Source organism: Natrix helvetica, assembly GCF_964273705.1.
Source record: "Natrix helvetica genome assembly, chromosome: 5".
NCBI classification, from domain to species: domain Eukaryota; kingdom Metazoa; phylum Chordata; class Lepidosauria; order Squamata; family Natricidae; genus Natrix; species Natrix helvetica.
In genome coordinates, this window is record NC_138551.1 from 56,163,923 (window position 1) to 56,190,331 (window position 26,409).

Below are 26,409 nucleotides of genomic sequence, written 5' to 3' on the forward strand. Positions count from 1 at the left end.
ACACAAGACTAGCAATAAATATTCATAACATCAGTTCTTTGATGAGAGCAAACATGATACGCCACAAAAAGCTATTCGGGTTTTCTTCCTGAATAGACTGTTCTTAGTCCTCGCATATCTTTTATTTCGAATTCTTCCAAGGTCGGTTACACCTTCCTTTTCCGCACGGATAGGGCCCTGCGGGCTGTGAAAACCCGTACCAGGCTCCCTACCTGAAGCCGATTGAAAACTCCCCTCCCACAAAACAGCGCGAAGACTTTATTTATGCCCAACACTCTCCAACCTCTCTCTCCCATTGGCCAGACTTGTCTTGGCGCCCAAATCGCTGCTACGGGTTGAACCAAATTCCGATAGGGCGAGTAAGACGCTTATTTTAACACACAGTCTACAGCGTATTCTGACTGTTAGGCCGGCAATGTTGGCATGAGTGATACCTCTATACAGTGTGAAAAAGTTGCATTTCCCGCCCCCCTTTTCTAAGGCGCTTTCTAGGTTTTTATTGGACCCCCCCTTTTCTTTGATGAAATGGTTCGTTCCAAAGGGGGTTGGGGAAGACGTGCGGCCATTTTGTGCGCGGCTTGAGCGGTGGGCGCTTCTCGGTGAAAAAGGGAGGCCTCCGCCGCTGCCGCGATGTATATTAAGCAGGTACTCCGCACCGGGCGTAGAATTTGTGGCGTAGCTGTTTATTTTCTTTGGGAAATGGAAAGGAAGAGCCACACAGAGCTGAATGAGAAGGGTACTTGGGGAGAGGGTGCCGGAGTTGGCTTGGGGCGTGAGGGAAAAGAGGACGGTGCTTGATGGCTCTTGGTTCCAGCAGGAGCAGAGGGGATATGCAGGCCGCGATCGTTGCGGAGGAGGCTCCTCGATGCCTAGTTTTTGCCCCGGAGAGTCTTGTGTTTCAGTGGCAGATCAGAAGATCTTCGGTCCCTTCGGGGGGAGTGCATAGAGCTGACCCGGACGGGCTGCTGTCTTACTTGGCCCGATGATGGGGGGACAAGAAGGGGGAGGCGGCCGTTGTTCGCTGATGTAAAATGAATGGGTCGGGAAGAAATAAGCGAAAATAAGATTGTGGGCCGGTTCTGGAGAAATGGTAATGGAGAGTTGCAAAGATTGCAGGAGAAATTTGACTGCTCGTGAGGCAGATCAAGGTGATGAATTCCGACGTGTCTTTGCCCCCCCCTCCTCATCCTAACAAGCCTCAGTGCATCGCACTTGGCTGGTTTCAGGTGTGCTGCATCCTGAGGAACTGTCAGTACACCGCGTGTACATCCAAATGGTTGGGCGCAGACAACCGTGTAGTCGCTAGATCGGTGTTTCTTAATCTTGACAACTCCCAGAATTCGTAGTCATGGCTGGTTGGGGAATTCTGGGAATGGACATCCTCACATCTTAAAAGTTGTTAGGGTTGAAAAACACTGCTCTAAATCGGACTGTCGATTAAGGATTGTAGTTGGCATAGTGTAAATAAGATTAGAGTAAGACTGAGCTTGAATGACATTTGTGGCATACTAGCTAGAAAGTGCGGCAAGTGGCAAGTGTATTGTTCTTACATTAGCAGACAATGTTGGCTGTGACTGGTAACTGAATTAAACCTTTTCATATTAGTAAAACTGCTATGTGCAAGTCTTGAGTAATCAAAGCCATGACAGACAATCGAGGTCAGTACCTGCAGGCCCATCAGGCATATTGAAGATTGCAACTTGGAATGTAAGAAGAGTACTTGGTACAGAGTATAAAATAAATGAATTTGAATTAAAGGAAATGTCTGAGACGATTGGAAAGATATAATATGTTTGAAGAAGATAGGCTGATCTTGTAAATATATATTATAAAGTGCATGCTGGGAGATGAAGCTATAGTTTTAATTGTTGTTGTTATTGCTAGTTGCGAAATCGTGTCTGACCCATCGCAATCCCATGGACAACATTCCTCCAGGCCTTCCTGTCCTCTACCATCCTCGAGTCCATTTAAGCTCACACCAACTGTTTCAGTGACTCCATCGAGCCACCTCATTCTCTGTCGTCCCATTCTTCTTTTGCCCTCAGTCTTTCCTAGCATTAGGCTCTTCTCCAGTGAGTCCTTCCTTCTCATCAGGTGGCCAAAGTATTTGAGTTTCATCTTCAGAATCTGGCCTTCTAAAGAGCTGTCAGGTTTGATCTCCTCTAGGACTGACTGGTTTGATCGCCTTGCAGTCCAAGAGAATCGCAGGAGTCTTCTCCAGCACTCTAGTTCAAGGGCCTCAATTCTTTGATTTTAGTTTTAATTATAGTTGTAATTATGAAAGGATTAAAATATTGGTCAGAAAGTAAGACTAAAGTGAAAGTCAGAAAATATGCCTTGTATCATCTAAGTTGTGTCAACTAGGGACTAACATTGCAAGTTATGCCCCAGTTTGAAGTGATAATAGAAGAACTAGTGAGGTGTTTTAGGACAATTGTGCAATACTCTGGAATGAATCTGTTTTGGGGTAAAATGTTTGTTAGAAGAGATGAATAAGTGGCTGGGAACAAGATAAGAATGTAGGAAAATGATAGGGCCATCTAAAATCCCACGAATAAAAATTATGATCATTGAATTTTTTTAAAAAAAAAGATGTTTCATATATGTGATGCAGACAATGATGCATGATGACCCCTAGATTGTTTAATGTAATTGTGGGATGAATACAGAATTTTCTGATGCTATTTGAGGAGTGCTTTTTGGATGCATATCTTTTCTATACTAACATTGCTGCATTATTAGCTACAATTTAGGTGATCTTCAACAAACATTACCTAGATTGTATGTTGCAATATGGAATATTGATCTGTGTGTGGTAAAACAAAAGGTATAACAAGCATGAATATGTACTGAATGAACTTAGATTAATTATGTTGCAATATTTTAGTTCAAAATCTGCAAGTTGATATATGATTTGATCTGTTCCTTACTTTAAAAAAGTAATTCTGCTTATTTCAGGTAATTATCCAGGGATTTCGAAGTTACAGAGATCAAACAATTGTAGATCCCTTCAGTTCAAAACATAATGTCATTGGTAAGTTCCCTGCTACAAAGGATAAATATTAAATATATATAATTTAAATACTACTGAACATTTTGAAATATTTTTGTACAGTAAAACTTCAAAATGTTTTGCAACATTTTGTTCTTATTGTGAGCCACCCGCTATACCTTTGGAGTTGGACGGTGTCTAAATGGAATAAATAAAAAATATTATGCAACTAATATAGGTAATCCTCGACTTTAGTTTGAGGATTTACTTCATTTAGTGACCATTCGTAGTTAACAATGGCACTAAAAGAAGTGACTTATAACTGTTTTCACTCTTATGACAATTGCAGTTTCCCCATAGCCATATTATCAAAATTCAGACACTTGACAGCTGACATATTTATGATAGTTGTAGTGTCCTGGGGTCATGTGATTGCTGTTTGCTACCTTCTGATAAGCACAGTCAATTGAGAAGTCAGATTCATTTAACAACCATGTTACTATCTTAGCAACTGCAGTGTTTCACTTAACAACTGTGGCAAGAAAAGGTGTAAAATGGGGCAAAACACACTTAACAAATGTGTCACTTAACAACAGAAATGTTGGGCTCAACTGTGATTGTAATTATGGAATGTATTAAAAGGAAAATGGAATCTTTCCACTATACCCTTGTGAGAGGTCAAATTCTTGTTTCTTTAATCTTTCTACAGACTATATTTATATTTCATTCAAACGTATAGTTAAGACATCTGCAAGTACCTGAGGCTCCTGTGCCAAAGCATTTGCAAAGTTTGGAAAAATCACAAGTCAAATGCTATATTGCTAACAAATCTTATGGGAATCACTTTCCCCCTTTTTAGCAGCTTGTTTTCCAGGGTTGTTACATAATGACATGGTCTGAATGGAGGAATGGAGGTGTGTTAGACTGTGATACAGATAGGATAAATTTAAATTTTGAGAATATCCATATGGTAAAAGATGGTTTAAAAATATTATAAAATGAAAACAAATCAAAATACTTTTTGTGAAAGTTACTTTTCTTTTTTATGAACTTTGGTACAAAGTGTCTGGTTGATTTTAATTGTAGGTTGTCAGTTGGTAATTGATTCTATTTTACAATTTTATTTTCATAAATATAATTTTATATAGATCTTTATCTTCTGACTCCAGTTTAAAATATTCTTATAATGAATTGACATCAACATTTATATAATTGTTATTGTTTCTTTTTAGTGGGCAGAAATGGTTCCGGAAAAAGCAACTTTTTCTATGGTAAGAAAAAGCTTCCAAATTTGTATTAAATGATAATCAAATTTGTATTAAATGTATTTAAATAATATTGTGCATGATAGCTATATACATTTGTATTTTTTTGAAAACAGCACAATATCTTAGACAAATTTTGTAGTATGAATACATCTATATAAAGGCTAAGTACTTTTACATAATCTGTAATACTTTCTATAATACTTTATAAAATAAATGTTTAAGAAGTTCAGTATTAAAATTCATACTACAAATTAAATTAATATATTTCTTTATTACAGCAATTCAGTTTGTCCTCAGTGATGAATTCAGTCATCTTCGTCCTGAGCAAAGGTTGGCTTTGTTGCATGTAAGCAAACTGCTGACTGATAATTACTAAAATAATCTGTTTTAATTGTATGTATTGAAACCACACATATATTGCAGTGTAAACTCCAGTGAATTGCCATGATTTAAAAATCCTAAATAAATTGAATCATTCCAGAGCTCTCTTTCAATTAGAATTGAAGAAATACTTGTGGGAATTTATTTTGCTTTGTCCTGACTTTTGAGATGAATTATGTAATTAGATAAGGAAGAAAAAGGAGCCAAGTGATACATTCTTTCTGGAAAAATCTGTTGAGGTTTTGAGCCAAATGATGCTAGAGTCATGGCATTCCTCTTTCCTCTCCTCCATATAAATCTTTCGATGTAATTGCTTATATACTTTGCTAATCACATCCCTTCTTTTTTTACTTTTCCCCTTCTCTCACTATTTTTATTAGTCTGGATTTTTTTTAACCCATATTTTCACTCCCTAATATTTTGGCTTTTCAAAACATATTCCCATTAGCAGAAATAGACTCTTTCCTCCTAAAATACTGCTGAACTGGGACTGATAATCATAAAATATTACCTTAAGATTAGCTTGTGTAATTATTTTAATTAGCATAATAGTTATACTAATTTAGTGAAGGAAAAATATAAAATTTAAGTCATTTGATTGCATTTTTTTTATTACACAGACAGTATTTCTATTTTCTAGGAAGAGTAGAGTTTATACCTACATAAACTTTGAAGACTAGGATACCAAAACGTTGTATAAAATAAAATATTTTAAAACTTGGAAAACTTAAATATACATATATTTTAGGAAGGCACAGGACCTCGGGTTATCTCTGCTTTTGTGGAAATTATTTTTGACAACTCAGACAACAGATTACCAGTAAGTTAAATATTTTAATTTTATAAGTCCTCTTGGTTTTTTAAAATCTAAATTAAAAGGAAAATATCATTAATTATTTGATCAAAAATTATATCCAGGAAATTAATATTTGCATTCTATCTTATTTTAAGATTGATAAGGAAGAGGTATCTCTTCGCAGAGTCATCGGAGCTAAAAAAGACCAATATTTCTTAGACAAGAAAATGGTGACGTAAGTGGCAGTTATATTTTATAAAAGCAATTTGATTTCTGCATGAAATTATTCTATATAAAATTTTAAATTAGTAGACAAAGTAACTATTTTGAATATTTTCATTTGTCATATTTATAGCAATAGCAGACTTATATACCCTTTCACAGTGCTTTACAATCCTCTCTAAGCGGTTTATAGAGTCAGTGTATTGCCCCCAAAAATCTGGGCCCTCATTTTACGGACCTCGGAAGGGTGGAAAGCTAAGTCAATCTTGAGCCAGTGAGAATTGAACTACTGGCAGTGGACAGAATTAGCCTGCAATACTGCATTCTAACCACTGCACAACCATGGCTCATATTTATATTCATTGCAAATCTCTTAATTTATCAAGTTCAATCTTTTTCAACATCTGCCTGTATGAAATATTTTAAAACATTTGGATTTAAATTCGTAATTTTAACTTTAAAATAAAATAAAATACATTTTAAAATAAATTCTATATTTATGATATAGAAATATCTTTGCAGATAGAAAGTGATTCCTGTTCCTGCTGGCTCAGTATATAGCTATTTAGAAAAACTGACTGCTATTGGCAGTCTTGTGTTTCTTCTTTAATAAAAAATAAATATATAAATAAATATTTTGGGCTGGTTTGGAAAAGCTTTGAAATACCATATCTAGAACAGTGGTGGTGAGATTGTCACCATTAGAGCTGCATTACTTCTGTTCTTATTGGAATTAGCAAGAACAAAAGGCTATAGAGAAAAAAGGACTCTCACCCTTTATTGTTTTCCATTTGATTATTGTGTTCTGGCTACTCATTCCCCTACTATAGATCTGAAGTAGGAATTGAATTTAAGTTTTGATTTAAATTTTATAACAATATTCTACTTGGTGATACTGGAAAAAACTGAATAATGCCATTTCAAAAATAACAAATATTAAGCAAAATATTTTTATGAATGAATAGAAGGACGTTGGTTATTTAAATGCTTTTATGCTACAATATTTATAAAATTGATTTAAAATTTACTTCTAGGAAAAATGATGTCATGAACCTCCTTGAAAGTGCTGGATTTTCTCGCAGCAATCCCTATTATATTGTTAAGCAAGGAAAGGTATGACAATAGCTACTAACTTTTTTCAAAAAGTAAAGTTCATAACTTTCAAAGCAGAACTTTCAAAATTGTACAAATCAGGTTTATCTTCCATGAAAATATCAATCAATCCATTAACAGTTTGAAATCAAACCATTTATAGTACATGGATTGATTGTAATAATGTTTATTAGACATAGCAAAAGTATTGAATATAAGACTTGCACTGATCATTATTAAGTGATAGCTATATTCTGTATGGAATAGCCTGATGAACTCTAATTGCATCAAATCACACAGTAAAAATATTTGAGAATGAAGACTAATGAAGTTTAATGGGAAAAATTGAGGGGGGATTGACTTCCAGGTATCATATTACCATTTTCACTATTTGTGCAGCATGACTAGTCTGAACAGAATCATAAGCAATAAAATCACATATTAATGTCTCATATTAGTCATCAGAGCATTACCTGTTTGCTTTTTATAAAAACTGAAAGAAAATGTTGTTCCTAGATCAATCAGATGGCCACAGCTCCTGATTCTCAGAGATTAAAATTGCTAAGAGAAGTAGCTGGAACTAGAGTATATGATGAACGTAAAGAAGAGAGTATTTCCTTGATGAAGGAGACAGGTAACATAATTTTTATCTGAATTTCCATAATTCAGTTTATTGATATTCCACACATTTTTATTTTACTATTTTGGGAGGATTGCAGTTACATAGGTGTCAATTGAGATTCTCAGTCATCCATTCTTCTTAAAAAGCAAGTGTGCTTTGGTGCATTTAAAAATAGGATTTAAAACAAACTGATATTTTTAACATCTAAAAATTATTGTATTTGTATTATATTCATATCCATTGCTCCTTCATGGAAAAATAACAGTTAAAAACTGGATTTACATATATTTTATAAAGCACTGATGTTAATTGTTCAACCTGGATTAGACTTACAACCATTCATGTAATGATCACGAAATCTTACAATGACACTGAAAAAAAGGGATTTATCACTGGTTCTCAGTGTTTATCTGATCAAAATACAAGAGCTTGGCGATTGGCATGTATTTATATTGATTGCAGCATCTGGAGGTCACATTTCCATTTGCGACCTTCCCAGAGGATTTATCACAAGCAAAATCAATGGGGACAGTAAGATTTGCTTAATTTGTGTGAATCTCTTAATCATAATTTGCTTAAATGACCACACAAAAGTATGGTTGGGTGTGACTCACTTAACAACTGTATTGCTTAGCCATGAAAGTCCCAACTCTGGCTCTGAATGGAGAACTATGTAAACTGCAGCTACTGTCTCAAACAATACATTGGCTGTGGGATGAACTGTCTAATAGAAACCAAATTAAATAAATGTTTATCTTCATAAATATATTTAAGATATATTTAGATTATTTTTCCATACATAGGTAAATTATTATTAAAACACGACCCCACCATTCAGTAAAACATTGAGAACAAAATAGGAATATATGTAGTTCACTATTGGAACAAAGTATTCCAGGCATATTGCCCTTAAAAGGATTCAGTTTGATTGCATTCCATATCAATTGATGTTCCCAGAAAGTATTAAAAGGCACATGTAGTTGTATCTACTAATAACCCTCTTATTTAATTTGTTTCTGAATGCCTTTTAAAGAAGGGAAAAGGGAGAAAATAAATGAGCTGTTGAAGTATATTGAAGAGCGATTACATACACTGGAAGAAGAGAAGGAAGAACTAGCTCAATATCAAAAATGGGATAAAATGAGGAGAGCACTGGAATATACCATTTATAATCAGGAACTAAATGAAACCAGAGCTAAGCTTGATGAAGTAAGTCACTATTTTGGCTTTGTGTTAAATACCAATTTTCCCTTTCCCCCCATAACTAGTATTATAGTTATACTTTATGCAATATGCATGTATTTATGCAATATGCATGTAGTAGTATATTACCAATAGTATACCAAAGGTTAATTTACTGTATGTTTTCAGCTTTCAGCCAAACGAGAAACAAGTGGAGAGAAATCTAGGCAGTTAAGAGATGCACAACAGGATGCTCGAGATAAAATGGAGGTAAAAATTCACATTTAATGTAATTTAATATTTAATTTAATTTTTAAATCTCATTGTAAATGTCTATTGGGTTTTTTGGATACTCTATTTAATCTTTCTTTTAACTTTTGTAATATGTGTTTTTATGTTGTACACCACCTGAGTCCTTTGGGACAAGGACGGCGCATAAGTCCAATAAATCTAACCAAACCTAACCTAACATATTCCTAACTGTAAGAAAGGTAAAATATTTTATGTAGTATGGCACTACAGAGATATATCTGAAAGGGGACTGAGATTGCACTGGAATACAGAAAGAATTAATAAATGAATAAATAGGTTGTCTATAGGAGTTCATATTTTCATTTATGTGCTATAGTGCATGTAATGATAACATCAGCAATAAACTTTCAAAAATTAATTCCCATAACAATCTCCCTGGTTAAATCTTGTTATGTAGATATTGAGAATTGCTATATTTTTGCCTAGTATTTATTAATATCATGTTATTACTGGTATGTAGGAAATTGAAAGACAAGTCCGTGAACTGAAAACAAAGATTTCAGCTATGAAAGAAGAGAAGGAGCAACTCAGTGCTGAGCGACAAGAACAGATAAAACAAAGGACCAAATTAGAGCTTAAAGCAAAAGATTTGCAAGATGAACTTGCTGGAAATAGTGAACAACGGGTAAGAGTCCCATAGTGAAAGAACTTTCTTGAGTTGTTTTTTTTTAATTTCTGCTATTTATCAAAAGAATATCAATTGGAGCACTCATCTTCTTTTCATGTTCTGGAAAAGCTTGCCCAAGGATTACAGTGTTCACTAAGTTATAAATCATTTCCTGAAAATGAATGACAGCTGACAATCCTGACAACTCTATTATCAGTATTATATTAATGTTACTATTATTTTTATCATAATACAAACATGGCTTTACATACTTCTGACTCATGTTACATTTATTTTCAGAAAAGACTGTTGAAGGAGAGACAGAAACTTCTTGAAAAAATTGAAGAAAAGCAGAAAGAATTGGCAGAAACAGAACCCAAGTTCAATAGTGTAAAAGAAAGAGAAGAACGAGGAATTGCCAGGTGTGAAATAGCTAATCTGAAAAAAAAAATTAGAAACAGCTCTCCATACCTAATGTTTGAGTCTAAAAAACATTAGAATATCTGTTACTTCAAAATGAAGGCAAATACCATTTTTCTTGGTACTTTGTTTTGAAAATTTTCTCTTTCTTTTTTGAATATATGGGTGTTAATTTTTCCATAGCCATGCTTATTTTTCAATCTAGCCGTACCTTTTCTGTATTATGACTCTTAACAATTTATTGTTTACTTGGAAGGCAGAAAAAGCAAAACAAACACCAAACTGTAAATTTCAGTCAGTACACATTCCCTATCCTATTCTATGTCCTTATTATATTATGTGTCCTATAATTTATACATGCAGGAAATTATAAGAATAAGTGTAAATTTTAGAATTAAACAAAAACTAGTCATGGCACATTTATCTTGCATTTATTTTTCTGAAGCAGTTATACAGTTTAAGAAAATGAATTCATATGATGATAGCATTGTTAAATTTGAATATATTTTAGTTATGATCTAATAGTTTTAATTATTTTTAAACAGGCTAGCACAGGCTACCCAGGAGAGAACTGATCTTTATGCAAAACAAGGTCGAGGAAGTCAATTTACTTCTAAAGAAGAAAGAGATAAATGGATTAAGAAAGAACTCAGGTCCTTAGATCAAGCTATCAATGACAAGAAAAGGCAGATTGCTGCTATACATAAGGATTTGGAAGATACAGAGGCTAACAAAGAGAAGAACCTGGAACAGTACAGTGTAAGTACTTGAGCTCATTGATACATATAATTTAGTTTGATTCATGTATTTCATATATATATATATTAAATGATGGGTGAGCTGTTCTTGGAAACTATACTTCTAGGTATAATATCTAAACTGTATCTACCTAAATCTTATACTTGTTCACAAACATGCTAAACAAAGGTGATAATTATTGTATGTTGAAGTTATTAAGTCCTAGTTTTCACATTATTCATAGATTCTTTTTATAAAAGAAAAGTTCATCACACTCATACTATATCTCAGATGGTTAAGTAATCCATTAATAAGAGTGAAGAGAAATGCAAATCTATAGTGATACAAGAGTACTCCGTGCATTTACATAGAAACAGAAATATATACATACGTACATGCACACACACATTGTTCTTCAATCACTGTAATTGCTGAAATTCTTTACTGGGTGGCCTTATTTTCTTCAGTAAATCTTAATGTGAGTTGTTGGATTTCTTGTGAAAATTTATGGTTTCAACCACATAACCTGATACTTCTATTTACAGAGTAAAGATCACATTTCATTTGTGATAATTTATAGATATTCCTTGTTTTCAATTGCGGCCTTCATGATCTTTCACTGACCATCACCTTTGAATTGTTCTTTTTTGTTTTCTACGGTAAAGATCATGATAATTGTACTTTTACTCAGGACCATTTTCAACAACTCACATATAACTCAGGTGATAAGCTACAACATTAACAGCATGATCCATTCTTTCTCCATTCCAGCTGCAGCATCACTTAATAAATATGAGTGTGTTATCTTGTACCGTGTTTCCCCGAAAATACGACCTGTCCTGAAACTAAAGCCTTGCCACATTTTTCGTGTGGGCAAAAATATAAGCCCACCCCCGAAAATAAACCCCCTGGACAACCCCCCCTTCCGGCCAGGCAGAGCACCGCTCACTGACTTAGCAGTATTCTGAAGGCGCCAAGCCGCAGGAGCCGGGGGGGGGAAGGCACTCACATTGCTTGCCGCCTTCGGGATACCACTAGGTTGGGGAGTGGTATTCTGCCTGGCCGGAGGGGGGAGTTGCTGGGCGGCTGCTCCCTTGCGAACTGCCTCCCGAAGAGCCGGGCACAGCCTCGGGCGAAGCAGCCATTAGGTGACCAAGCTCACGAGCAACCACCCGGCAAACCCCCTCTACAGCCGGGCAGAGCGCCATTCACTGACCTAAGGGGTATCACTAAGGCGCCAAGCCACATGGCACACTGCTCGCTCTTGAGCTCCAGCGGCTTGGCACATAAGGGATACCCGCTAGGTCAGTGCATGGAGCTCTGCCCAGCTGGAGAAGGGGGTTACGCGAGTGCCTGTTCCGCCTCCAGCAGGCATGCCTCCTAGCCTCAATATGTCCGGGCCCAGCTCTCCCTGCAGCCGCAGCCGCCGTGCTCTGAGCGTAACGTCTTCTCCGGTTCCAAACTCCAAAACTTGGCTGCCAAGTCTTCCAGCAGCGGCCGCTCTAGGAGTGCGCTCTATGGTTGTGGGCTGGCTGCTGGAGTTCTGATACCCCCTAGGTCAGTGAATGGTGCTCTGCCTGGCTGGAGAGATGGGTTGCCGGGTGGTTGCTCGTGGGCTTGGTCAGCTCATGGCTGCTTCGCCCCTGAGGCTGTGCCTGGCTCTTCGGGAGCCTGTTCGCAAGGGAGCAGCCACCCGGCAACCCCAAAACAATAAGCCCTCCCCTATAATAAGCTTAAGGCCATATTTTGTAAGTGAAAAGAAAATAAGACCCTGTTGTATTTTCGGGGAAACCCGGTATAATTATTTGCATTCATCTATGCTAAAAACAAATTTAAATTGCTTGTTTGTTTATATTGTTTATCTAAATACTAAAAATAAATTCATTGAATTCCAAACTTTTTTGTAAAGTTGATGCTACTTAATAAAATGTGTTAAAGTTAGTAAAAATTGTGAAATGTATTTAAAGTATTTTCTTATGTACATTAGAAATTGGATCAAGATCTCAATGAAGTGAAAGCTCGTGTTGAAGAATTGGACAGAAAATATTATGAGGTCAAAAACAAGAAAGATGAGCTACAAAGTGAAAGAAAGTTAGTAATTTTTTGAAGCTTTACATTCTTACTTAGGTTTGTATGAATATGCATGGGTTAAATTTCCCTATTTTAAATATATATTCTTATGAAGATTTCATCTTAGATCAAGGGTGCTTAGCGTGAGCATCTCGAGTAGGACTGTCAGACTCGCGGCCTGTGAGCCAGATGTGTCACGCGCTAGCCACACCCACGCCCGGTTTAGCAAAGGGGGAAAAATCCTGATACATCACGAGACGCAGCGAATTTGACACTCCTGATCTAGAGGTTTCCTCCCAATGTGGCTTGGATGTGACTGTTCTAAAAATTGTTTCAAATTGTAATTAAGTGGGTTGAAAACAATTGCAATAACCATTTAATAAGGTTTAATTAAGCTTACATTTAAATTATATTTAGCTTTTGTCCTTGCACTGTCCATTTTTGAACATGTCCCTCAGCAGGCGACTCAAAGAGCAAGCACATCCCTTTGTGTTTTATTTTCCTACTGGCAAAAGGAAATAAAATTTCCCATTAAATCTGCAGTAGTGCTATTGTACTGCAGACTAATTTAAGGGATCACAAATGTTGCAGTGTCTTAATACACTAAAATAATAGAAGAATTTGTGTAATTCCCATCCCCGTGATTCATGCAATGCAATATATTCAAATAATGATTTCACTGGATACTTTTAATAGTTAGGTTGTAATCTATGTATAACATAAAACTGCTCTGGCTTGTCCAGCAGAAGTGGGGAAAAGTTTAATAGCAATCCAGCTTTTCTGTGTTGGGCTTGCCAAACGCAAAGCTGAAAATGTCAGAACTGGCCTTAACGTGAATAAAGTTGGAAATCTGTAGGCTTGTCCAGCCAAAGCAAATTCTGCTAAGAATCTTGCTTTGTAGAAAAATACTACTACTATCCCTTTTGCAACAAATTTGTTCTTACGATGTTGTGATCCACAGTTTGAGAGCCACTAACCTAATTGTTTTACCAATTTATGACTACCATAATGGGATCAAATTAGACTTCCTGAAGTTATACTTTACTTTCCAAAAGCTGAAAATTGTTATAAATAAATAGAATTAGGTGGTTCACAGAAAATAATTTGGCTGTTTGGGGGAAGAGAATAATGTCTTGTTATGAGAGAATTCAAATCAAGGTATTCTATTTTGAAATTCTGCATAGCACATTAATTATTATATTTATAATGCCTTTAAAAAAAGATATTTTTATTAATTTGGCTACCTCTGAAAATATTTTTCAGTTACTTGTGGAGAGAAGAGAATGCAGAACAGCAAGCTCTTGCTGCAAAGAGAGAGGATTTGGAAAAGAAACAACAACTTCTTAGAGCAGCAACAGGAAAGGTAGATCATAATGGTGTTTTGCTTGAAGACTTACATTGTAAATCATACAGTTCTTATACTTTAGGCTTCTTAATATTTTATGGGGCATAATAGAATGATGGGAGACTTGAAAGCAAAAAATAAGAATACAGCATTTCAAGCTAAATACTTTAAATAAAATTACATTCATCGTTTATCAGAATTTTATTTCTTTTTGAAATAGCACCATACACCAAACGTTTATTTAATCTATATGTTGCCATAGCGATAGCTTTACAAATTTATTTATTTATATAAATCATGAAGTTACTCTCTATCTTATAATGTGCAGAAAAAACACTACACATTATTACAATTGTACACAGGTACATATAAAGTAATAGCAAATCTGAAGACTTTGTTTTCTGCTATAGACAAGATAATTAAGTTTGTGGGGAAGGGTTCTATGAAACAAAAGGGTTAATGACATTGGGCATAGACAATTTCCACAGAACATAGGTTTTACAGTTAATTCTATTTTATTATAAACAGGCTATTCTAAATGGCATTGATAGCATAAACAAGGTTCTGGAGCACTTTCGTCGTAAAGGCATTAATCAACACGTTATGAATGGCTATCATGGAATAGTGATGAATAACTTTGAATGTGAGCCTGCCTTCTACACCTGTGTTGAAGTTACTGCAGGAAATAGGTATAGTTATCACTAGTTATTTTTTAAGAATGTTTTTGTGTTGCACTTAAACTGGTAAATTAAGATTATTTTTGAAGCAATTATAGGCTTCAAGTAAATGTTGCTATCAACATTTTAGACAGTTTGGTATAGTGATTAAGGTGGTCGATCAAAAGAGATTTAATTCAGTCCTCCCTTAAGCATGGAAACTTTGGACTGGATCCTTCCTCTCATCCCTAATCAGTTTTGGGTTTGCAACCAGGCAGCTAATAAACCATCTGGTTGTATCATATATTGATAGCTTTACTGTAAGAACCAGGCAAACAAAGCACAAAAATATAATAGTTTAGCAAGCACTTAAGAGAAATAACAGAAGTTGTCACTTATATAAGTTTCTTCACCTTTTTATGGTTATCTTTGACATACTATGCTGTCATAGTTAAAATAAACCTTGATTCATTTTCTTTATCTTTTATGACAGGTTGTTTTATCACATTGTAGATTCTGATGAAGTTAGTACTAAAATACTAATGGAGTTCAATAAAATGAATCTACCAGGGGAGGTGACTTTTCTTCCTCTGAACAAACTGGATGTTAGAGACACTGCATATCCTGAAACAAATGTAAGTTTGTTTTGATGTAAATAATTTACTACCGTAGTAATTGAGTTATATAAGTACAATATTTCCATATTAAGATAGCTGCAAATAAATAGAATGAATAAAAATATAAGCAGGGTAGGCTCTGGATTGCCTCTCTGTATGTTGTGATTCTGAATAGCATAAACTCATTATACTTTCCTTTGATTTAACTGTCTCAAAGTTAGTATTATTTGTATTTTGCATTTCATTGCTTTTTATTCCTTGTAATGGTTCTCTGTTAGATCATACAGTATTTAATCTGTATCTGTTAAATCTAAGAAATTCTACTGGTTTGCAAATTTTTAAGCCATTTGGTTTGGTTATTTTTTCAGGATGCTATTCCAATGATCAGTAAACTGAGGTACAATCCAAGATTTGATAAAGCCTTTAAACATGTTTTTGGAAAGACTCTTATTTGTCGAAGTATGGAAGTATCTACACAGCTGGCCAGAGCTTTTACTATGGATTGTATTACTTTGGAAGGTATGAGTGGTTACAATTTGATTTATGATGTAAATACATATTTCAGTTTGCTTTGATTTGCCCAACACAATATTAAATTCAGTGTACCAGCATTTCCAATTTAACCATAAGTGAGTTTTATGTTTGCTAATGCCATAATTTCTTTTCTGTATTCAGAAAAGTTACAATAATATTTCAGTACTCCTTGTATACCTGATTTAATTGATTTTGAGGCTGGCTTATTTAAACATTGTCTGCATAAACTACAGTTCTCAATTCCCATGAGATAACAATCTGAATCTGCTGAAAGTAAATTCTGGTAATTTGTTGTTTTGGTCACAGAAGTAGTAACGCATTGACCTGGATTCATCTTGTGCATGTAACTCATTATGTTCTGACAGGCTAATTGTTTCATGTACAGACCAGTTTGAAAACTTTTTTTATTCAACAGAACATCATTTTTGTTGTAGGTGATCAAGTCAGTCACAGAGGGGCCTTAACTGGAGGTTATTATGATACAAGAAAGTCTAGGCTTGAACTCCAAAAAGATGTTAGGAAAGCAGAAGAGGAACTTGGAGAACTTGAAGCAAAACTCAATGAAAATCTACGCAGAAACATTGAAAATATCCTTCATAGATTACTTGCTTGCTTGTCTGAGATGTGCTGTATATAAATGAGTAGTTGACTTGGATATGAGGAAAACATCCTTAGTGTTACTGGTATACATGTATGTATGTGAATGCATGTACATCTTTACCTCAACCATTGTCTGGAAATTCAAAAGATATATTTATTCTGTTGTTGAGCTGAGGATTTGTTAAGGTTACTTGGCCTGGAAAAGAACTTGAAGCTGATGTTATAAAAGCAGGTGGCAGTTCTTCATTTCACTAGGTTGTGCATACCCTTTAAAAGAGATGCTTTGAAATATATACATTTTTGACTCACTAAACCAGATGTGACTTTTTTCGGGCTTCAGGGGAGGGAGGAGACAAATCAAATAGCTTTATGCAAGCATACAGAATTTCTGGGAGTAGCTCTGTGAGCCTAAAAAAAAGATAAGGATGTTTTAACTCCCCAAACAGATATTTTTATGTATTATTTATTAAATTTCTATGCTACCCATCTCTCCAAAGTGATACATGCTTCATATGTGTTCTGTGCATGTATATTTAGAAGCACCTCTTTAACAGTAGCATTCTTTTGCTATTTTCTAATCTCAGAAAATTTATTTTGAATGTTGGCTAGAATTCATTCCTCTTTTTCAAAAGAGAAAATTTCTGGTTTTTACAAATTATCGTATTTTTTTTCTCCATAAGACACAATTCCCCACAAGTGGATAGAAATGTCTGTGTCATAAGGAGAGAATATTGCATCATAGACCGTGAAGTGTATTACCTCAGGTCCCCAAAAGTGGACCGGTGCCAGTCCTTTGGTGAATAGCAGACAGGCTGCCGCGGCGGGGTCATTTTACAGTGCTGAATCCCACCTCTTCTGTCTTGATCATTGCCCGCCTCTTCTGTCTCTTTTCCACAGTGCAGGAGTCAATAGGCAGAGTTGGCACATGAGAGGATACCTATCTGGTCCTCTCAGACTCCACCTGATATTTTTTTTCTTGTTTTCATCCTCTAAACCTAGGTGTGTCTTATAGTCAGGTGCATCTTTTAGTGCGAAAAATATGCTATAAATTCTTTCCATGGAGCATATAATATCAGTTTAAAATGGTCAGGGCCAGTGTTATTATATTTGTGTGATAATTCTCCCTACCCTAAAGTACATTTTTAGCTCTGAAAGTGTAAGCAACTTTAATCTTTCTTGCTTTCTGGAAAAAAAAGCTATCTATTATTCTAGCAAACTTTCAGACTTTAGTTGTGTTTGGTTGGTCATCATAGCCAGATAATGATGTGGTAGTGATGATAATAATTATTTTAATTTATTATATATTGGAATTGGTTTCTGCCATCCAGAATCCCAACAATTAGATTTAGAAATATATAGTCTGCAATTGGTTGGTTAAGATAAATAGATGATATGATTACTCATCTATCATTTTAAGCAAATTAGATTTTTTTTATTATATTGTAACATTTAACTTATTTCTTCTACAGTGATGTAAATGAGAAGCTTTATTGATATAAAGAAACTTAGAACCACTTTAGCATATTGGGTTATACATAATCCATCACTTTAAGAATGGACAGAATTTTTCCTTAGCGCATTGCATGAATTAATAATGAAATTGATCAACTGATGAATCAAATGCAGCAGATAGAAACACAGCAAAGAAAATTCAAGGCTTCCAGAGACAGCATTTTGTCAGAGATGAAGATGCTGAAAGAAAAGAGACAGCAGTCAGAAAAAACATTTATGCCTAAGGTACAGAACATCTGAGAATGTTTTCCGTTTGGGAGGCATTTGCTCTAATTTCAGTTGTAGAATTCAAAGACAAAAATGGGGTTAATGTTAAGTGGTTTCAAAAGAAGAAGCAAGTGATGGAAGAAAAACCAATAGCTACAAAATTAATGGAATCAGGAGGCTCCTTTCATGAATGAATAATTATACTTGGCTTAATTTCATTTTAGCAACGCAGTTTACAAAGTTTAGAGGCAAGTTTACATGCTATGGAATCAACCCGAGAATCATTAAAAGCAGAACTAGGAACAGACCTGTTGTCTCAACTTAGCTTAGAGGACCAAAAACGAGTTGATGCACTTAATGATGAAATCCGACAGCTACAGCAAGTAAGCATGTTCATGTTTCAGAATCATGTTCAGGAGTTATTAAATTAAAAAATAACAATTTGTTTATATTTCCATAAGTAACCTATTTATTTATAGCAGCTATATAGGCATATTTTATCTATGTACAGCTATAATGACTGGGCTTAGAAATATTTTGTAAGCCAGAATATGATAAACAAGCTTAGCATGTTGTCTGACTTCAAAGTTGGGTTTTCTTCATAATTCAGTGTCTGAATGTCAGTTATGGCTTAGTCGGAAAACCATTGTTAAGCAAACCATGACCTAGTGTGATGTATGAACCCCAGTACATGTGTATTAATAGTCTTTTCATCTTAAGACTAAGAATTATTTTTTGTAGCATTCTGATAGTTTTAAGTTCACACATCTTAAAATTAATGAGGTTGACAAACACTGAGTAGGTGGTTAGCTTGTCTGTTGTTGAGAAGGTCCTGATTGTAATATAAACCAGATGCAGAAGTAGTGGAGAGATTTAGGAAGTTTCTGTGGAAAGATTTCATTGTAATTTAAAAATCCGTATTGAAATATTTTACAAATTGATATTTCTTGCTTTATAGGAAAACAGACAGCTTTTGAATGAGAGGATCAAGCTTGAAGGCATCATCACTAGAGTTGAAACCTACCTCAATGAAAACTTAAGGAAACGTTTAGACCAAGTGGAGCAGGTAGGATACTTTATTTTTTTTATCTGTTTTTTAAAAACAAATCTTGATTTCAGCATAATGGCTCTGTTGCATATCATTATTGTGAGAAAGGGGAGTAAATCTGTTTCTAATAAAATTCTATTTTCTCTTTAAAATATGACCCACTTGCCTATTTGAAACTTCCTTGAAATGTGCCAACTATCTTCTGGGTGAACACCTAACTTGAGTGGGGGAAAATGTAAAGTCAAAAAAGAAAAAAAACCTTTTGTGGCACCTGGGCAGATTTTTTTAATATGTGATTTTTACTGTTGCCCAAGAATTATTGTTAAACTCAAGATAGCAGCTCATTAGAAAAATAATTTTATAATAAAAGCATATTTTGAAAAAGATTTTTTTCATTACTGAGCCTTCATTCCCACAAATCTACTGAATTTAGCTGCATACATGGTGACTGCTGCAAGAACGCCACCCAAACACCTTATTGAAAAATGTGTACAGGCCTTTCTGCAGAACAATGGCTAATTAAGGTCTGGGACTGTGCCTTGATATCCAAAATCATTTTATATTTAAAAAGTAATCTGACAGAATTTAATTCAATTTAGAAACTCTTTTCTTTCAAAATTATGTGGAAAAGTTGATTAAAATCATGTTACAAATCATACTATGAATTAAAAAATTAAATGCAGGAATTATTTCAGGCAGTCACAAGGATCAATATTGAGTTGAAAGCACAAAAACATTCCAATTTGTGATTTTGTACATAATGTTAGAATGTAATTTCTAGTCATCCTGAACATTGGAATGTAAATGTTAACTCTTTGTCTTTCAGGAACTCAACGAACTGAGAGAGACAGAAGGTGGCACTGTTCTTACAGCCACAACGTCTGAACTTGAGGCAATCAACAAACGAGTAAAGGATACATTGGCGCGATCAGATGGTTGGTAATCTTATTTAAGCAAAGAAAGTAATTGTTTTCTTAAAACATCCTAAAACATACATGTATGTTGTTAGGACAAAAACACAAATAATAAAAAAATAAGAGTGAGGACAACCTAAGTGTTATAAATTTTTCTTCAAACAGATTTACGTCATCTAAATATATTACAAATGTTTTAGAATGATTCAACAGTTAGTAAACTATTTATCCTTATTTTATGGTTTATTCCTTTGCTTTTGACCTAAATGCTGCCATTGTTCATTCCATTTTTTTAGACCGAATGTTTCTTCTGTTACCACATCAACTTACTTCCCTTGCTCCCAATCAGTATAGCCTTTCTTTGTTTTACTTCTTTTTACTCTATGTAAGCTATTCCTCAGTATTTATTTATACACACACACACACACACTCTTACACTTTGTTTTTTCATATATTTTTTTATTATTTTTAGTTTTCAAGACACAAACAACATATCCTCCTTCTACAGTATTGTAGAAAGTGTATCAGTTGTTTACAAAAAAAACTTGCGTGCATCTCTTCCACAGTCAACAAACGTACTTCATATTAACTCAAATATTTTAAACTCAGATATTTATACATGTTACCATCATCATACCTCCATTTTCATTTGGCTATCATTGTTTAGACGTCCTTCATCATAAAATATACCAAAATTTAATACATAACCACATACTGGCATTTCATTTACTATTTCTAAAATCCTCCAATAACACTGAATCTTTATGTCCTATTCTAGCTAAACATCCATAATATTCAATAACAAAATTTTCTAATCCTTCTTTCCAAATCATTATTTGCAATTTACATCCAATTTCCTTATGTTGTACCCATACCTATATATACCTTATTATCATTATCCCTCCTTTATTTAACTTTATTTAAAACAGCCATTTGTTTTAAAAGTCTTACATAAATTCCGTCCATGAAGATAGCATTCAAAAAAAGATAACCCCCTGCCAAAGACCATTCCAAATATAATTCTGCCGCTTATTTCTTCTGTTCTCCAATTTGAATTTATTTTACGTTTTTTATAGGCAGTCACTTTTAAAACGATAAAATTTCCTCACCAGCTGGAAACACTTTCTCTTTCCATATCCTTCCGCTTTGGAGCCGCCCCTCTTCATCAGCCAAATGGCTGGATTTTTTGTCACCGGCTTGAAGACTTTCTCTTGGCTCGATCAGGGACTTTGCGATGTCCCTGAGATCAGCAAGACGTATTCTTCCTGTTCACCGTCTGTGGGACAGTTTAGGTCCATTTGGACCACCCAGTGGCAAAAGTGTTGACTGCGATCTCAGAGCATTGAGATCGCACGTCGTATCGTGCGATCTCCTCCTTCCCTTACACTTTGTTTTTATTTTAATAGACCTGGACAATTCAACTGATAAAACAGAAGCTGGGATAAAAGACCTTCAGAAGAGCATGGAACGTTGGAAGAATATGGAGAAAGAACACATGGATGCTATTAATCATGACACAAAAGAACTTGAAAAGATGACGAACAGGCAAGGTATGCTTCTGAAGAAAAAAGAAGAATGTATGAAGAAAATCAGAGAACTGGGCTCTCTTCCCCAAGAAGCATTTGAAAAATACCAGACTTTGAGCCTAAAGCAGGTAACAAATGTCTATAGTTTTCATGATCAGAGATGATAGATGTTAGGTAATAGCATACATTTATAATTTTTAATAACTCTTTTATGCAGCTCTTTCGCAAATTGGAACAGTGCAACACAGAATTGAAAAAATATAGCCACGTCAATAAAAAAGCCCTCGATCAATTTGTGAACTTTTCAGAACAGAAAGAAAAGTTGATAAAACGTCAGGAAGAGTTAGATAGGGGCTACAAATCCATCATGGAATTGATGAATGTCCTTGAACTCAGAAAATATGAAGCTATCCAGCTGACTTTCAAACAGGTATCCCTTGACAATAGTCTAACATATGGTACATGCATGTTCTTTGGAATTAAATACCTGTTATTTTCTTTTCTTGATGTCTGAAATTTAAGTGGTCTTGTAGTCATTTTAACTTCCTTTCAAAGAAAGGAGTTTAGTTGTAAAATGCTTAAAAATATATTGTTATGTTAGATGTTAGGGAATAAACAAGTTTTATATAAACATAACTTGATAACTATCAAAACTATATTTGTTGAAAGAGGTCATTTAGTCAATCTACATCATTCTTTTATTGTTTGTCATTCTTGAATTTTGTTTCATCAAGGTGTCAAAGAACTTCAGTGAAGTGTTTCAGAAGCTGGTACCTGGGGGCAAAGCAACACTTGTGATGAAGAAAGGTGATGTGGAAGGCAGTCAGTCTCAAGATGAAGGGGAAGGCAGTGCTGAGAGTGAAAAGGGATCAGGATCTCAAAGCAGTGTTCCATCCGTAGATCAGTTCACTGGCGTTGGAATTAGGGTAAAACAAGACTATTTTCAGTTGGCCTTTAATTATTGCTAAGTCAGTTGCTAATAATATTTAAGAGCATGTCTCCAGTTGTTTCTCTCCACCCAGCATGTTTTGGCAAAATGGGTGCCCTCCAGGCCCCCTCTATTAAATATTGTCATTTTGCAGGACCAAGGCAGCATGTTTTCTCTGTTGCAGTCTCCACCCTCTGGTATAGCATTTTGCTCTATCAGTCTCTCAGGGTTCTGGAAAGCTCTTAAAATGTAGTTTTCATCCCCCAGGCCTGGGGTTAATGTATTGGGGACGGTGGGTGTCTGTTTTTTATTATTACTTGGGTCATTTTTTAGCTCATTTTAATCTCTGGCTTTAGGTTTTAGATGTTTTTATTGATTGGGAAGGTTGTATTGTAGCTCCCCTTTGCACTTAGAGAGCCTCAGTAAATATAAACAATAAACTAATTTTTGTGCTGTTTCTTCAGGTGTCCTTTACTGGGAAACAAGGTGAAATGAGAGAAATGCAGCAGCTTTCTGGTGGACAGAAATCCTTAGTGGCTCTTGCCTTGATTTTTGCAATCCAGAAATGTGATCCTGCTCCATTTTACCTCTTTGATGAAATTGATCAAGCCCTGGATGCCCAGCATAGGAAGGCTGTTTCAGGTACAGATACGGATATAGAGTTTCAGATCAGTCTCTCGTGCATATGAGTCTTTTGTGTGTACTTGCTCCTTTCTATGAATTTTTCTCTTATTTGTGTTGCTAAAATAAAATTAGTATGTGATACTGAGTACACCTTTGCGAAGGGCATTAAGATGTATGTTCAGCTTATTTGTCCTATTAGCCTATTTCACTTAAAAAATTAGTTTGAAACATTCTTAAATAAAAGCATTTGGCACAAAATCTTGAAGTCAATGGCAGAATGTCAGCTTTCATGTATTGTAATCTCTGCTAAAACGAACTGTGTAAAGATAGCTCATATAATTTTACTAGGAAGTTTTTAATAAAATTGCTTGTGGCTACTTCTGAATATAGCTTAAATAATTTATTAATGTATATATGAGGTTTATAACTGTTCTCCAGGTACACTGCAGTACTTTTTTGATAATAGTTGTACACTTGAGAATGCTTGTCCTTTGGGAGAATCTTCACAAGTGCCCTTTATATATGCATGAGTATAGATGGTACAATCAGATAAGGGAAGCAGGAATCCTCAGTGTCTTAACAATCAGTGAAACTTAAGCAGGACCAACCCTAATGAATCAAGCAGTTAAAAATGGCTGCAGGAAGTTTATACCTTCAGACTTGCACTATTCATGTTAGCCCAGGTAAACCAGACTGCAAACACTATAAGATGAACTAATTCTACTTTATTGTAAGGCTACATTAACAGAATCTTGCCATCTGTAGGTACAAACTTCCTGCCATTGCATTTAACCACTTGATCCATTAGGGTGAGACTTTTCTCAGTTTCTTTCTGTGATTACTAAAAGCAGTTGTGGGCTCTTATCTGATTATGGCCTAGGCAGCATTTCTCCTCTTTCTTCAAAGCCACTAATGCAATCCATTACATGCCTAATTTTCTTCCTCTGAGCATGAAGCCACTTGGGACTCCTACATCTCTTGTCAGATTGTTTCCAAGGCATCATCTGTTCTACTTTCCCAAGATTGTTCATACATTTCATTATACATAAAATTTTACTGTACAACACTAGTTTAAAGTGCATTCAATGGAAAACTAAAAAATATTCTCTTTTTATTCTTTGTTTCATTGATTACAGATCCTGGATTAAATTATCAATATCTTTATAGAAATCATTTGTAATGAAGGAATACTAAAATGCTGTGCTCAAAATTATCAGGTTCTGTATTGATTAGTGGTTTTAAAGAGTCAGCAGTATTTTATGCCTTATATACAGTATATTAGAAAAGTATAAATTACTATCTTTAGATCTTTATTTAGTAGAAAAGATGCAAGGTTTTCTTTCTTTTTTTCTTGCTCTTTTTCCCCTTTTTGTGTAAAAATATTTGAAATCACTAAAACATGGTGGTGTAAAGTCAAATCTTTGAACTGAATGATCTCCATTCTCTTTGGCACATCATAAAACACTTAAGTATCTTACGTTACTTTTGACATTTAAATTGGTAATTTGACTGTGAAGAAATTCTAACCATAGCCAGACTACTGAAACTCTATCAGCCAAGTCATATAAAGTACCAAACCACAAACTGGTACAGTCTTGAAAGACTGATGTGACATGGAACTTTATATCCCACTGGTAGCATTGCATCTTCAGTCATATGAGAGCCAGCTGTTGGATCAAAAAGTAACTAAGCTTTAGTTGATGACTAAGACACTGCAGATGTTTCATTTGTTAAAGTGTTAGATTATGTACAAATAGGCACTGTATTTTAACTAGTTAAATTTTTTGCTGCCTATCTTGCTATGGGGCTACTCTAGGCGGCTTACAATAATAAAAAGTAAGAAAAATGAAAAGCCATGTAAACAGAACATAAGTAAAATAATAGAACAATAAACTAAAAAATGAACACAGTGAAAATAAATACATTAATATGATAACCAAAAGGATGGATGGGTGGACAGTAGAGAGCAGGGGGAGGGATAAGGTGCAGTCTGCCGTCAATAATCTAGCTTCCACCTCCAGTTTACTTCATTTATTTATTTCAATCTATTTCAGATATGATCATGGAATTAGCAGAACACGCTCAATTCATCACCACAACATTCAGACCTGAGCTGCTTGAATCTGCTGATAAGTTCTATGGTGTAAAATTCAGAAATAAGGTGTGCAGCTTAAAATGTACAGTGTGAATATTATTGTATGCTGGTTAACATTAGTTATTAAGGTCACAGTATGTGTTTATTCAGTCTCAAATTAAGTATTTGTAGTTGCTATTTTTTCTTGATTTAAAGACTAAAATTCACTTAGATTTCAACTTGATTTAATTAACTTAAGAACATGATGCGAACTGATAAGATAACCTAAACATTCATCAAACATTTCAGTATGATGTTACATTTAGATCAAATATGTATACCCATTTTTCTAGACTTTTTAAACTACAAGCATACGAATAGATCAATTAACAAATCATGATGTCAAAATTACAGTGCATATATTATATCACAGAATATGGTCCCATGATTAGTGCAAAACTCTTCATAGACATGAACTATGGAAGAGATAGACATGACTTCTTGATAGTCATAGCCCTTTACATTTGTATTTTTAAAACAAGGGCTGTATCATATATTAAGCCATTTATTATTTGTGCAGAAATAATATTGTAGATACAAGGACTCTGACAACCAAATGAATTATTCACCAATGCTATTATTGCATTTTTCCAATTAATAATTGCCGTATTATTTTTGCTTATTAGGTAAGCCATATTGATGTGATCACTGCAGAGATGGCCAAAGATTTCGTGGAAGATGATACTACTCATGGCTAGGTGGACAACAACTGCCAATCTGTTAAGAAAATGTAATATTTTAACCAACATTGGGCAATTGTATAAATCTAAATATGCAGTCACTGTTCAACAGCTTTTAATATACTTATTAGACCATTTCATAATAATTTCTTTCGTGTTCTGTATGTACATGTGTTGTTGTATTCGTTTATAAAGTATCTGTTTTATATGTGTAGCTTGAAAATATATTCTCTGCAGGTTTTTTGTAAACTGTTTTTCTTGTTTAAATATGTCTATTGTCAACTTCAGTTCTTGCTTTCTAGTGGTGCTCTGTTATATTGCCTCACATGATTTTTTTTTAAAAACCAGCTTCAATAAAATAATTGTTTTTAATGCTATATAA

At 34.6% G+C, this 26,409-nt stretch overlaps 1 protein-coding gene across 1 annotated transcript; it reads left to right on the top strand.

The window, feature by feature from the left end:
• Positions 1-547: 547 nt before the first annotated feature.
• On the top strand, positions 548-26,409 carry SMC3 (structural maintenance of chromosomes 3). Its single transcript, XM_081955948.1, has 29 exons — positions 548-645; positions 2,959-3,034; positions 4,225-4,263; positions 4,539-4,606; positions 5,390-5,461; positions 5,593-5,672; positions 6,694-6,772; positions 7,268-7,385; positions 8,407-8,582; positions 8,745-8,825; positions 9,328-9,492; positions 9,775-9,896; positions 10,440-10,653; positions 12,620-12,723; positions 13,966-14,065; positions 14,576-14,736; positions 15,197-15,338; positions 15,689-15,839; positions 16,289-16,441; positions 18,040-18,191; positions 18,398-18,556; positions 19,132-19,239; positions 20,048-20,156; positions 21,542-21,789; positions 21,879-22,091; positions 22,396-22,587; positions 23,054-23,231; positions 25,268-25,374; positions 25,974-26,409. The coding sequence occupies exons 1-29, from the start codon at positions 631-633 to the stop codon at positions 26,043-26,045; spliced, it is 3,654 nt and encodes a 1,217-aa protein (XP_081812074.1). The 5' UTR covers positions 548-630; the 3' UTR covers positions 26,046-26,409.

What these genes read in the sequence shown, in the direction of transcription:
- SMC3 (XM_081955948.1), top strand. An exon ending in AAAAAACATTTATGCCTAAG is followed by an intron (nt 18,192 to 18,397) that starts GTACAGAACATC and finishes ATTTCATTTTAG; the next exon opens with CAACGCAGTTTACAAAGTTT. An exon ending in TACATTGGCGCGATCAGATG is followed by an intron (nt 20,157 to 21,541) that starts GTTGGTAATCTT and finishes TTATTTTAATAG; the next exon opens with ACCTGGACAATTCAACTGAT.